Here is a 15,866-nt window from a genome sequence, read left to right on the forward strand (position 1 = left end):
CAAATGCAAGCCATGGGTGCTTTACAGCCTGGATTACCATCACCTGTAATGTTACCAGAAAATTGGCATATTCTAATTATAGATTTAAAGGATTGTTTCTTTACCATTCCTTTACATGAGCAAGATACACAGCGTTTTGCATTTACACTGCCTTCAGTAAACAAAGCGGAACCAGCTAAAAGGTATGAGTGGGTAGTGCTACCGCAAGGTATGAAAAATTCTCCTACACTGTGCCAAATGTATGTTGCATGGGCACTTCAACCTATTCGTGCATCATGGAAACAAACAATTATTTATCATTATATGGATGATATTCTGTTCTGTCAACAAGCTGAGTTCACAGAAAGTTCCATAGTCCAAATTACAATCAAACTCAAAGAAAAGGGGTTGGTTATAGCTCCAGAGAAAGTTCAAAAGTCTGCACCTTGGAAATACCTTGGTTGGTCCATTTGTGATGCACAGATTCGTCCACAAAAAATTGAATTACATACTGATTTACAAACATTAAATGATGTCCAAAAATTGTTAGGGGACATACAATGGATTAGAAATTGCGTAGGCATTACTAACAATGATATAGCACCTCTTACTTCACTTCTAAAAGGAGGTGATCCAGCTAAGAAAATAAGCTTAGAGTCCGTGCATCTCAAATGTCTTTCTGATATTATACAAAAAGTACAGACAAATTGGTCTAGCCGAAGACTTTCTGATCGACCAATTTCCCTCCTTATTAGCAATCTAGAACATCCGTGTGCAGTCATCTGCCAGTGGCAAAACAAAAACGGGGAATTCCCCATAGATCTTGCTACAGATTCTTCCTTTTGTGCCACTGTCAGATTGAAAACAGAAAATGATTTGCGATTATTAGAGTGGATTTTTCTCAGTGTCCAACCAAAATTCAGTATTCAAACGAGACCAGAAGCAATTGGAGAATTGATTCGAAAAGGAAGATCTCGAATATTAGAAATTAGCGGTCAGGAACCAGATGACATCAGTATTCCGATAAATGGAGCCGATTTAGAATGGTGGCTGAGACATTCGATGCCTATACAGAATGCATTATTAGGATTTATAGGCAAGGTACATTCACGACAACCAAAAGGTAAACTATGGCAATTCCTTAGAACAAATCAGTGGTTAGAGAGAAGCAAAGTAAAAGCAAAACCTGTTGAAGGCCTTACAGTATATACAGATGCAGGAAAACGAAGACACCAGGCAGCATGTGTCTGGCAAGAGAATAGTCAATGGAAACAGCATTTAATTGAAGGTTCAAAAGAGGATTCATTGCAGACTTTAGAGCTCACAGCAGTAATATGGGCCTTAAATAATTGGCTGAAATCTGCTTTAAATGTTGTCACAGATTCTTTGTATGTAGCAGGTGTAATACCCAGAATGGAAAATGCCCTGTTAAGACAATCGAATAATCCTCGATTAGGAAAATTGTTTGTACAATTGAGAGCTGTTTTAAATCAAAGAAAAGAACCCTGTTGTGTGATTCACATCCGCAGTCATCAATGGAATCTTGGTCTAGGTGAAGGAAATCAAATCGCAGATAGTTTAGTAAGTTCAGTACAGCACATGCCTCCAACAGATAAATTCCAACAAGCGAGACAAAGTCATGAGAGCTTTCATCAGAATGCCAGAGGTCTCCAAAGACAATTCGATTTAACTTTAAATGAAGCAAGAAGTATTGTACAGGCATGTCCTCAGTGTGGAAGCCAGATGTTAGGTATAGGAATCGGTGTCAATCCTCGAGGTTTAAAAGCCTTAGAAGTATGGCAAATGGATGTGACACATGTGCCAGAATTTGGAAGACTTAAATATGTGCATGTCACAATTGATACTTTTTCAAAAATGATATGGGCTACTGCTTTACCAGGGGAAAAAGCACTACATGTATGTAAACATCTTACAGCTTGTTTTGCTGTAATGGGTGTCCCAGAAAAGATTAAGACAGACAATGGCCCTGCCTATGTTAGCCAGAAAGTTAGAACTTTTCTAATGAAATGGGGAGTGAAACACGTTACAGGTATACCTCATTCCCCAACAGGCCAAGGAATCATCGAGAGAGCACATCAAATGATTAAAGGGTATTTGAGCAAACAGAAGCAGGAAGAGTCAGATTGTCAACAGCGTTTAGCAAAGGTGTTGTTTACCTTGAATTATTTATGTCTAACTGGAGATCATGAGGAGCCTCCTGTGATCATTCATCATTATCAGATCAGACTAGGAAGGAAAAACACTTTACCGGAATTCATGGTGAGATATCGTGATCCCACCACTGGATTGTGGAAGGGACCAGTACCTGTTATTTTTAATGGTAGAGGGTATATGTGTCTCTCCACAGATCAAGGTCCATTGTGGGTTCCAAGCCGAGCAGTAAAGCCGGAGTTGAAACAAACTCAACCAAGTCAACTCCCTGCAGCAGAACCCTCGGAGGTCACAGAGTGAGGTGTAACCTTTGCATTGATTTAGCTGTGACATGTATGCGTACTATAGTTATATAAGTAGATCTTTAAACACCACTACCTCTTGAGTAAGTTTATCAACACCCAGAACATCGTTTGTTATAAGTTGAGTATCTTTAAACCAAAGTTCTTGGAATTTGTTTAATCAATCCATTGCGATATTTAAATGGCAATGGAATACCTCAGGTTTATTGCAAAGTGCACTGTTTACGTTGATTGTTGTTGTTATTTATATGTTATGTATAAGTTGTTTTTTATCACATATCAAAGAAGGATTAGAACACACAGCTAATCAATCCTGGCTTGTCCAAAAAGAAAAAAAAAAAGGAGGAATTGTGGAGAGTTACTGGCTGTGTGCTGTGAACAAGCCAGGGCTTGATGCGGCTGTGCTACACGGAAGGATTTCCCTGAGACACCAGAGACAAAAGGAAAGTAAACAGGAGCCGTTCTGCCCTCAACCCGGGCTGCAGGAGGGGCGTTGCCGCTGCGCATGAACAGTCTGTGAACAGTGCCCTGCAGCCAATCACCATAGTGGGGGGGGGGATGAGTGACTGTGAGTGTAACCAATTGTAGCCTGCACTTGCCGCATGGCCTTTTGGTATAGAGTATATAAGGCTTGGAAAAACGTGGTCTCGGGGACATTGATATTCAGTGTTGTTTAAGAGTTCATTAAAGAGTACGGATGGTAAATTCACATTGAATTAGACTCCTTACTCTCGCCCGGCCCGCCCGTTCGATCAAAGAGCTTATGCCGGCGTCTGGATTCGTCGAATTTGCAACCGCCACACTATTCGTCTATCATCATCTTTCCCTCAGTTTCTCTGAATTGTCCTTAACTCTACCACAACTGCTTTTCTTCTCTCTTTTCTTCCACTTTATTTATAAAGCTAAAAAACCTTTTGCTAGACTATTTTCTTATTAAAATATGTAGACATATTATGCAGGTGGTCTCTCCATGTCTGAGAGATATTGGCAGGGAAGGAGGAGAAGTCTATGTTCCTGCTGTGTGCAGCAAGTGTTATGTGAATAAATAAAGCATTTCAGTTTCCATCATAACCAGCCTCTGGCATTTTTCCCTAACACACACACATACAAAAGAAAGAGAACAGATGAATGCTAGGCATTTAAAGGAAAGTATTAATTTCTCAGCCAAATAATTCACCAGCAAATGTGTTTGTAATTCCTTTGATTGAACGATTACTCTTTTCCTCATGGATGACAAGAGCTTTTAGCTAAATAGAAATGTAGCTGATAATATGTATGAGATTCATTAGATAGTCTTCCATATGCATCTAACTTTCTTTTCCTCCAAGCTCAGAATGAAAAAGAGTTTTATATCAGGACTTACGCTGTGTATAAGCTTTTATAATTTGTAAACACTGTAGGAGTATCCTTTCAGTTGTCTGATGTTGACAGCATATTGATGAAAACTATTATTGTTCTGCAAAGGCTATTGTCATACTAATGACACAATGTTCTCAGAGCATTGATCACAGAGCATCTTGATAGGAAAATAAAACTTACACCAAAAGGAAAGAAAGGAAGCTTACATCCCTGTCAGTGCCTAAAGCAGATGGTTTCTTCAAAGATGTGACAAATTATGATGAAATTTCAGTCCTTCTTATTTTTTGGACAATAACCACTAAAACCTCAAAACTCTGATACAGAGCTATTTGTTCAATATAATTATGTTTTCAATAAAATTACCTTCAGACAAATAATGTAAATCAGATACTAATAAGTATTTGTTTAGAGCAAGATGGGAGACACATCATCAGAATGCGCTAGGGAATTTGAGAGCTGACATGGCCTTCCTCTGTCCCTTTCCCTTTTGAAACTGCTGTTTTCTTCTGTCTCACTGCTGAGAGCAGTGAGTGGTTTCACACCTGAAGTGAATAGAAGTACATTCTTCACTGGAATGAAGTTCTCTTTTCTACACCTCAGTGTTTATAAACCTCAGACAATAAAACACTATTTTTCACAAACAGAGTCAGAGAATAGAGGATATTATTATTTTTCCAGGAAAAAGATGCTGTCTCATACTAGTGATTTAGTTTGGACACATTATTTAATATTAAGCCTTTGGTAAATCACTCCAAGTTTAAATCAAAAGTAACTCAGCTTTGGATTTTAACAAGTTCAACCTAGAAAGGGAATTCCTTCACTTTTTTGGCTGAAGAGCCCAACCCAGACCTGCTAGCTGGGATGTTCAAAGCAACTTACTCCTGGTTAAATACTTCTCCAGACTAAACCACAACATTGTTGCCTCCATGATTTCTGATCATAACTTCAATAGGAGTCTCCCAGCAGAAGAAGTGGTAGTTACTATAGTACATTAACAGATGAGAAGCACTCTCTGGATAGGTATATCTAAAAATTCAACCATTGCTGGAGGAGAGCCACCCACCTACTTAGACTCTCCTACACAGAGAGGTCTTACTTTAGTTTGAAAATACAGAAGGAAACACTCCTTCATCTCCTTCTCCACTTCTATGGGATACCTGAAAGCACTTGCTGAGGATTATCTGTTTTCAGCAGATTATCTGCCAGACAGCTTCCAACCTACATCTCCCATGTCATTTGAGAGAGACATAACAACTGCCCAACTTGGGAAAGGATGTACAACATCTACAAGCAGGATTTGGCTTAAATGCCACGTAAGAGTTACCATGTTCCATTTAGGTTTGTACTTCTCTGTCAGGAAAGAGGCAATGATTATTTACTGCTCTGCCAGAGCTGCAGCAATAATATATAATAAATTCAGGAGCTTTGTCATTTTAGAACAGAAAAAAAAGTGTTAATTTTCACCTCTGTGCATCTTCATGGATTTTATGATTAATACTGTGTAAGCAAAGCCAAAATTTGAAACTCCCAGATGTGAATAGTTGAACATCTCTTACAAATATGCTTCAGTTGGGTTACTTACCTAGAGACATAGTGGAGCTGCAATCATATAAAACTCAAGGAAAAAAATATAAGCTGAGCTACAAAAAAGCAGATTATTTAAGTCCCTATGCTACACTGTGTAGTGATGCCATAAATCATATTTTGACCAGATACAATTAATTTTATATTTTTCTAGTCCTCTTTTACATTTTACTTCACATTCTTCTCAAATTTGATTCATAAGGTCATTTTTTTATAAATGTAATAGCCTGTGCTTGATATTGAGATGTGATTTGACAATAATAAAGCAGTGAAACTTTAAATAGAAATTATAAATACTGACCTTTTTTACTTTTTACAAAAGGTTCATTAAAATTCAACACTGATAAGTGTCAAAGGATTCTAATCTACTAATGCCTTCCTGAAACTTTTTGAATTAAAGAAAAGGAAGGAGTAAAATAGGTTTATTACAACCTTTTTGAAACAGAAGAAAATTCAATTATTATCTTCATCATCCCTTGCTACAGAAGCAGGAGTCCTTAATCCTATTTATTAGCTCTGAAAGTTATTATAATGGAATTTGGCTGCTAGAAAGGAAGATATAATTGTATATTTATCTATTTACCCTTTTTAGGATAACTATTCTTCCACATGGGAGCCTGCGAATCCTGAATGCTTCCAAGTCCGATGAAGGACGGTACTTATGCCAAGGTGTAAATGTATTTGGATCTGCAGAAATCATTGCAACAGTATCTGTTAAAGGTATGAAAATGCTTTGATGATAATGATGATTTCTTTTTATTAATGTTCATTATTGCTTAGAATCCCCAGCCAACAATATAACAGAATTGTGCAGGCAGAATAAAAAAACAACTCCAACAAGATAAGGGGGGCTAACCTCCATGTGGCCAAACATTGTATCTCTGCATCAGATTAAATACTTCAGCTGTTATACTATAGGTGAATGTCAGAAGAATCAGTATATATATATATACACATGTGTGTATATATAAATTACCTAAATTATAATAATTCCACAAGTAAAAGAATTAATACCTCTTTTAACATATTTTAGCTTTGGGAATTTGTTTACCCCTACTTCTTTCTGCATGGGAACAAAGTTTAGGATTAAAGTAGAAATTGTATCAATATAAAATCTAAGGAAAGATACTTTCTTAGAACAGTAATAATAATCAAGTCACTGAGTTGCAATTAATTTCTAAACCCCATTTTTGTCATTTTACAGCTGAATTCTCCAATGATCATGGGTTTTGTTTTTAGGGGTTCAAGTTTTTTTATTACATTTTTCAAGCTTTTTCCTATATTTACTAGGCCTGGAAATATCCTTTTTGATTTTAAGTGATTAAACTGAAATTTTCATGCAATCATGAGATTCCAGGTACTGCAGCCTTAAGAAAAAAAAAAAAAAAGTTTTTCTGGGCCTAATAAAATTCATTAATTAATCCATCCGAGAACTCCTATGGACTGTTCTTTAGGATCCTGCCTTATTAATTTAATGAAACTGGCTGTACTTTCTGTTCACCACTGTCATCTCTCAGTGTGCATTATGGATATATTTCAATATTTTACACTATGTATTTGAAACAAACAGTAAATTTAAGTCTGAGTAGACTAAGCAAAACTCAGTCATACTATTTTGGCCTTGGACTATATCTAGACTTCCACCTAAATGTTCCTAATCCTTCTGTATTTCAAGAACCTACAAGAATAGAGCTGACACCTAAGAAGATAGAGTTAATGGTTGGAGAAAGCATTGTCCTCAGTTGCAAAGCCCTTCATGACAGCACACTAGATGTCACTTTCTATTGGACACTCAATGGGCAGCCAATTGACTTTGAAAAAGAAGGTGGACACTTTGAAAGCATCAAGGCAGTAAGTGACCATGCATTTGTCATCTGTGTGCTGTGAACTGACAAAAATTTGCATGCTTTTACTTGTCTCCCATTCACCAAATTCTGACCAAAGGGAAAGATAATTGTTGCAAAAAAATGTTATCTAGGAAAGGTGCAAACTGTATGCATTTCATGCTATTTCAAGTAGTTTTAATCAAGAAGATATTAAATGTAAACTGATACATCCTATTATTAGTGAGGCATCTGATTATCTTTATGAGGGAAGAGAAAGCAGTTTGAATAAAATTCTCCTTACATTCTTCTGCTGATTTTAATATAGAAAGGATGCTGCTATAAGCATTGGTGTCTTTCTCATAGATAACATGGCTATTGGAACGCCATCTCCTCTCCATACTTTTACTTGCCTAGCATATATTTTAATATCTGTGTAGCAAGGAGTATACTTTATTTTCCAACTCCCTTGCATGAGGTAGGTTCTAGCAGTGCAACCATTACTTAAATCAATAAGAATCATATGAAAAAAAATATGTATATGAATTTCAAATATTACCCCTTGATTCAAAAACGATATAATATGATCAAACAATATGACAAAGTAATTCAAACCTGTCCTATGTAAAATGGTTTGACTTTTCTAAGTAGAAAGAAATCTCTTAGTATGAACAAGTTTGAAAATATAGTCTACACTCATTTAACTCAATCTTCCCAGTAATTAAATGTAAATCAAATGTCCATGCTATGTTAAGAATGAAGACTGAAGGCCACAAAGGTCAGCAAATTTTAAAAGTTAATGTATCTAATTTGAGTATAATGTAGCAAAGTTAACTTTGCGTTAAAAATCTTGTCAGCTACAATCAATTTATGGTTCTGCTTGCCTTTATGGAAGTCACACTGTATTCACCTTGTGGTGTGTTTTTTTGTTTTGTTTTGTTGTTATTTAAATGGTTTTACTTCAATAAGCTTTTTAATTGAAAAACGTTAGTGAGGTAGAACTTAGGCTGAAGATTCTTAGCATACTTACCTTCATCTGAGGTAGTCCAATACTTAAAATCCAGCATTAGAAAGAAAACCATAGGGGTTTTTTGTTTGTTTTTGGTTTTTAACTTCAAAGTTAAAACATTCTTTGAATCAAGATAACGTCCTATGACTACAATTTAACTTTGAGTCATTTCCAAAAATACAAAATCTCGAATGTGTTACATTGTTCCTTCAGTGTGTTTCAACATCTGTGCTGAAGGGAATTTTTAATCACTGGGAAAAATCTTCAGATTAGGAAATTTCCAAAGTAATTTCTCCTATCAAAGTAAAGCTCATGTAATGTAATTCCTTTTTATTTTCTTTAATGAAAACAGGATTTTGTAGATCTTTCAACAAGAATTCTTCATTAATTTCATTTCAGATTTATAGATGTAAGGGTCATTCAAAGTGAAAACCTAGTAGATGACATGCTGGAACTATTTTCAGACAAATATTCATGCAAAACACACTGAAATTACTGACTCCTTTTATTGTCCTAACATGACTAAAATTTTACCAAAACCTAGTAGATTTAGCCAGATATTTTAGTATGAGTTTATTACTTCCTTCTCACTGTGTTACTAAGGTTGCTGCAAAAATAATATTAGTCACTTGTAATGGAGTCAATGTTCAGTGTCTAAATGACTAAGTGGACAAAAGAAAAAGGTAGTTATCAAGTGAAAATTTGACATCTTCCTTTTCAGAGGCACACAAGTTCTAAAACATATATTTTTTTACAAGTAGCAGACTTCAGTTGATCAGAAAATGAAATCAAGTTAAAAAGAAGACACTGCATATTTTGCAAAATATTACAGAATTAGATCTTGTCAATTGCTAAACCAGTGTTGAAATAGTGAAATACTATGCAACTCCAGAGAAATACCCTAATAAAGCATCAGACCCTGATATTTTTAGACTGGGCTAGCTTCGTTTGCTTTTACAAGATTTTACAAGAAAAATTCAAAAATAGTGATTGTGGCAATACAGCAGGGTTTTTTGTGTGTGTATGTTTTGATACAAAAACTCTGTAATTCACATAACTACTCATTTGTGGAATGTTTTCAATTATATCTCAATATCATTTCTGTTAATCACATAAGCATCTGAAATTAATCATAAGCATGAAAATGTTTTTCTTTACTTTGTTAAAATCTAAAGCATGACCAGATATGAGAGGAAAGCAAGATAAATTAAAACTCTTCTGTTTTTCCTACCATGTAATCTCCTTTAATTTATCCAATTTCAAGGGAGTGATACACAGTGTGATAAAGATACAGGTTTAAGAATGCAGAAAAAAAAGGAACTCGAAAACTTAAAATCTGATAGAATTCAATCTATAGCCCTTATTTTACATTTCTGAATTAATTATTTTTTAAATTGCATTAATTGATCCTGAACAAAATGCTTTTTAATGAAGTATATTTAAGAAAAATATCCTTTGTGTGCATAAAGTTATAGAATTGTACATCAATTTTGTTTTGCCCACACTGATACTTCATCAGATTTAAAAAAAAAAAAAAAATCAGATTTGTTTTGGTTTTGTTTATTTGTTTGAAAGCCTGGAAAACTGAACATTATTTGGATGTATTTCATTAATAACAAAAGCATTGTCAACCTCTCATCACTGGTTGCGTTGCTCATCCTTTCACTGTGGCAGACCCAGGTGCTTAGTGTGATGAACATTCTGATGTTTAATGTAGTGTTATAATAGCTATCACCAAAGTAACACTTATTTGAGCTGTAGATAGATTTCCACTTGCTAAAATTGCATGTTCCCTAGCAATTACAATTAAAAGGAAAAGGAAAATATTGCCTTAATAATACATAATGTTCTGCTTGTTTTTAAATTATATCTGCATCTTTTCTAACAAAAACAAACAAACAAAAAAGTGTTAACATCTTTCATACTAAGAACTAATTTTTATACAAATTGAAGATGTGTTTGAAGTTATTTACTGAACTATGAAGGATTTAGCACCTATAGCAATTTAGGTGCTTCAAGGACTTGCCTAGAGAAAGTATAAGTGTGGTAAGCATGTCAAGTTGAACAAAGCTGTGCACAAAGGGAATATTAAGGAAAAGAGATTGAACTCCACTGGGGTGACAGCTGCAGACTGCACTCTAGGTAAGGAAAACATCCCAAATGGTGTACACAGTACACTTGGTAGCAGAACGATAATGCAAGAGGTTACATGTACTCAGAATCCTTTGTCATTAGTAAAGTCTTACTTTGTCTACCTAAACAGACAATAACATTTTAGGGTCCATGAGGTGTAGTCTGTGTAATTAGTAGAAACAATTTTGAACAGAAGTCTGAATTACCAAGATTTTCTTCTCACAACACTAGTGAGCACTTGAGCACAGTAAATATAGACATGCTAGCTTTTATTAGGGTAACTTGGATTTTCTGTCCTTTGTGCCAAATCCTGAAGTCTTGTTCAAAATTCTGCTCAGAATTTTATTTTCAAAGATATCCACTGACCTTAATTTTGTCCTAGAGGTATCCCTTCCCAAGCTAAAGATTTCTGATTTTGCGAGTAGATGTTCATACAGCTACCGTCATTCCAACTCTGTGTTTGAAAGCTGATACTGTTTTTATGGCAGCCAAGCAAAATGATTTATTGTGGTTATCCACAGTGTGGTAAGCAGCAGGATTGCTCTAAATGTCCCTCACCTTGACCTGCATGAGTACCTTTCAAAATCAGGAAAGTGATTTAGTCTCAATATCTTCATGGTCTTTGATCTTAATTGAAACTGCCACCATGGGAAGCAATAAGCACAACTTGCCGTGTTATATTTTACAGTGTTCATTTGTTCACATGGAAGTGAATTGAAATCTACTGTTTCACTTAGAAAAGACCAGCAGATACAGACTAGACAATACATTAACTACTGTCTAGCACTGGAGACTTCAATCTGATAACCTAGAACCTGTGGGAGAGCATAACTTGCTACCTTCCCTTAAATTTTCAAGTGCCTCATTTGTTGTAGTACTTTAACAATATTTTAGATTAAAATTCCCTAAAGATTTCCTAAATAGGCAGCACTAAGTTCTGCACTACATGGAATCAATTAAAACAGCAGGTTGTTAATAATAATGCCTTTCCTCTTTATTGGACATAAAACCAAACAAGGCCAATTAAATAGGGATTTTATTTAATATCCTCCCTCCTCCCCACAGTGAGCAAAACTGCAATAGTTGTCGAAAGTCTTGGAGAAGATATGTGCTCTATGTAGAGAGAATTTCTGTTCAGGTTAATGCTGCTGTATCAACCTCATTGCTATCAATTTGTTTCACTGTTTGTCGCAATATTTTCCTGCTGATGAAAGAGGCTGAACACAGCCATTACTGTCAACTGAAATCTCCAGATATTTCAGCCTTATGCTCATTAACTGGTTTTGCCCATTTGTCACGCTATAGCAGTTAAATACTCAAGTCATCAGGAGCAGTTTCAAAATAAAATATATATCTTGTCTTTTGGTAATACAGATTTCTTGCAAACTGATACAAAATGGAATGAGGATTTCTGGTACAAAAAACTGGAAAATGTGTGGTTTATGTGTTGTAACTGCAAACCCAAATCTGAACACAATGAAGCCTGTGGTCTAATAATGCACTTTACCATGTGTTGCTTGCAAGATATAAATAGTCCCAGGGAACTGATTGAATTTATAGACATACTTGCATGCTGCATTAGAACAGGACACTGCGAACATTTCCTGGAATCAAACAAGTACATAACTTGGTGTGCCCAAGTGCTTGTGGCTTTGGCTATGAATAAAGAGTAAGGGAGAGAGATGATAAATAATATCTCTTCTATTTAATTTTACTTTGGAGAAGGTATAAAACTGAGGATTTTGGAAAATATGAGTCTATTAACATTCCTGAATACCAATTACTATGAAAAATGATTGTAATAAAAAAGTCATGAAATACAGTCAGATAATTACACTGGTTTATTCTATTAAGATATTGGTTACCTTCCCTTCTTTACAAGCAGCATTATAAAGAGAAACATCTTGGGGTAAACAAAAGATATTTCATGACAGTCCTTTCTTTCCCCTGTTTGCTTGTAGCTGCTGGATCATTTAGCTGCTTGGCACAGTGTTATTCTGAGTTATCACAGGGCATTATTTGGACACCTGATCAATATCAGTTTTCTTAATGCTCTGGACTTTGTTTGAGGCTCTGCTGCCTATTTTGCACTTGCAGGTCTGTGGTCTTTCTCCCGAGCTGTTGTGACAGCATTTTCCAGAGTTGCCCTGGCAGTGCTTCTCCCTTGCAGTTTGTGCACTCCTGATCTCCTGGTTTGGTTCTTCAGGCCTTGCACCTGCAAACCCCAATCATGTTGTTCTGGTAGGGTCTCATGGAAACAAGCTCCCACTGGCCTGAAACTCAGTCCTTCTATCTGCCCCCTTTCTTTGTCTCTTGTTTTGTAAACAAAAACACGGTGTGAAGTGAAGCAGATAATTTTGTGTAAATACTTAATAAATATTATCAAACAATATGCGTGCTCAGAAGCTTAACAATCTATCACTGTGCAACAACTGCTCTTAATTTGCATATTCCAATCAACATTAACATATAGGAAGTTTGAGTAGGTGTCCTGATGGAGTGATTTAGGATTCTGCTTACTGCAGAACCATGTTTAGATTTCTCAAAGAAAAGCATGACTTGAAGAGTTCAGTGACAGGTTCACTCTATTATTTACTGCATGGAGGAAATACGCCAAGCTGAACACTGCTTACCTTCTCTCCAGGAGCCTGACACCTATTCACCAGGAGTTTGTATTTTAGAACTCTGTAAGCAAACTTTCAGGCAAGGCCTGATAACTGTTTGTGGTGCAAACTTTCAGGAAACAAAATTCTCAGAAAGAAAATTTTTAAAAAAATTAATGGAGTAGAGCAGCAGGAGAGGTGTCTCAAGCTGGGTACCTGCACAGATTTTCAACGTAAATATAGAAAACCATAGACTTTTATATCTTTACAGATCATTCATACCATGATTCAGTCCAATAGCAATATTTCAGTTTGGGGTCTGCTTGCTTCTCATTGGATCTTTTCCACTGATCTCATATGGGCCTTTGTTTTGTTTAGCTGTAGATATTGTTTATAGTCTATAGCCTTGCAGGTGCTGTTTTGCCTGAATAAGTCCTTTTCTTCTCAGCAAAGTGTAAAACAGGCCTTATCTTGCAAATGTTCAGTATGGTTTGTAGTTGCTTTTGGTAAACATGAGCAGAACTTTACAGCTTAATATTTCAGCAAATCCAGTTTACTAACCAACACGAATCAGAGAGTATAGATGGTTCACTATGTTTAGTATGCACTTACTTAAGCTAAATGATTGGTATGAAACTTAAATTGGGTTCATTCGCTGACCTGTGATTAGTAAAACTATCACCATACAGCTCACTTATTTAGCAGAGAGAGGTCAAAGTAGGCTCATCTAGGCTGCAGTATTCATAGAATAAAGTGGTTGACTCATAGTCAAATGGCATACAGTGGGAAAGGTCTGCACGAGGCTCCCTGCACCCACGACATTATTGTTCAGTTGCTGTTCTGCTTCCTTGTGGGTTTCCCAAAAGTTCTTGGCTGGGCTGCAGCTCCAGCTTTTACCTCCTCTGGAGCCTGGACCAAACTGCTGCTGGTTTCGCTGGGTGGGGTCAAGCACATCTGCCACAGAAGGCTCCAAAGAAAACGTTACAACACCAGGGAAAAAATAGGAAAAAAATAACAATCAGAATCTTGTTCGTTGCCACTTACTGCACTGGAGAGAGACTCGAAGTGAGAATACTCTTTCTGGCTAACCATCAGGAAGAGTTTTCCATTTTCCTTTTCTCTTTCTTTCCCTCCTCATTACCTTTTTTGTTCCTCACCTAGATAGCTTTCTTTGCTAGAGTTAATATATGCCGTCATCTATGGACCGTCATTCATGGACCCTGCTAATAAATCTCTGTTCGTGTAAGGCAGTCACAACATTCTTCGTGCAGCACACTAATGAAATCCCAATCACGTGTCTGCTCTTCATACTTCCCATTTTGATGTCTTCTCAAAAGGGCACACTTGTCCCAGATGGGTTTTGTTGTCATTTCTGTCATCTTTATCCATCACTATCACCATCCTTCCACTCAAGTGTGTAGCTCCATGCTGTCTTTCTCCTGCTTTCTGCATCTTTAAACAGTAATACAGGTTATTATTTGGTATTTTCTTCACTTTTTCTCCTAATAATAACAACTCAGATACAGAACATTAATTTAGCAACATGAGTGTAGTGGGCCTTTCCATCCTGAAGCTTGCCATTGCATAACCCATCTTTTTTTCTCATTCCTTCCCATTTTCTATAGTTTCTCTATGTTTTTCTTTATACCTAGATTTCACAAAACTGCCCCAGTACATGACATATTACCTGACATCTGATAGTCATTTAACTTCATCTCTTCCTTTGCCTTCCCTCAATAAAATGAATCAGACCCATTTGTAGCAATTCAAGCTGCACTTTAGGTCCTCCCTATCCAATCCCAACACCCCAACACTCTCTGGCATCTGATCATAACCACCAGTGCTCATCTAAAACAACTGTTTTCATTATTCTTCCCTTCTTTATGCAAACTGCCAAGACATACTGCAACTGGAATGCTCCACACCTCCCCTGCATAATTCATATGGATCCACAAATTCGAAAATCTTGAAAACCATTTGTTTTTACTTCTTATAGATGAGGAAAATCCACCCTTTGTATTATCAGACATCCCTCAGTCAACCTGCTTCAACCTGGATACTACTATACCTCCATTATTGTACCGCCACATACCATTTATCACAACAAAACCAATGACAATAATTCCATCTTCTTTGTTCCAAATGTGTTTATATGATTAAAAGACACAACTCAGAATACAAATTTCTCTTATCACTATATCAACAAAGAAATATGCTGCTTCTTAACAGATTAAATATTTGCAATTTGTAAACATCATAAGCAGTAAACAGGCAAGTGTTTGATGTGTTCAAACCTGAGAATTTGCATGAAATGGCACTTAAATTGTCCTAAATGTATTATGAACAGACGTTGGCCTGAAGCCAGCAATCCATCATAATGCACATATAGATTGTCAGCATAATTTAATGAAACTTCATTATATCGCTTTTTTTCACTTACTGTTTGTGGTACAAAGAGAACATTGCTACAAGTTTATTCTGTAAGGTCATTAGTTTGTTTCAGATAAATTCATCAGAAAGAAACTCCATTGCTAATCAAATATGTCAAACAATCAAGATTCAACTGTAAATTGATTTTTCAATTTAATTTGACTAAATTTCATTAATAGAGGTTATTTTGCTAAATCAAATAGTGTATGAGTCAGGAATTCACCTAACTTTTGTGTTCTTTGTAAAAACAAGCACATATTTTAAATAATAATTTAAGTTGAATAAGATAGCATTGACGACCAGGTCATTCTTGTTTAAGATCAAATCTCAGTCTTATTTAATTGTATACCATTGTTTCACTGTTCTCAGATTATACAGAATATGAACTTCCAAAATGGTTAGGTACTTTTCAAGACTTTTGTACCCCTCAAGCATTCTCTTCTGTATAGAAACTACTTTGTAGGACTGCATC

At 35.9% G+C, this 15,866-nt stretch overlaps 1 protein-coding gene across 5 annotated transcripts in view; it reads left to right on the forward strand.

Moving 5' to 3' along the window:
• CNTN5 (contactin 5) overlaps positions 1 to 15,866 on the forward strand; it is a 709,446-nt gene that overhangs the window by 634,535 nt on the left and 59,045 nt on the right. For all 5 annotated transcript variants that reach the window (XM_071803584.1, XM_071803595.1, XM_065832157.2 and 2 more), the window contains 2 exons: positions 5,989 to 6,116; positions 7,072 to 7,247. In XM_071803584.1, coding sequence (XP_071659685.1) covers positions 5,989 to 6,116; positions 7,072 to 7,247 — 304 coding nt within the window. The remainder of the gene's footprint in view (positions 1 to 5,988; positions 6,117 to 7,071; positions 7,248 to 15,866) is intronic.

This window comes from Patagioenas fasciata, chromosome 1, assembly GCF_037038585.1.
Source record: "Patagioenas fasciata isolate bPatFas1 chromosome 1, bPatFas1.hap1, whole genome shotgun sequence".
Lineage (NCBI taxonomy): Eukaryota > Metazoa > Chordata > Aves > Columbiformes > Columbidae > Patagioenas > Patagioenas fasciata.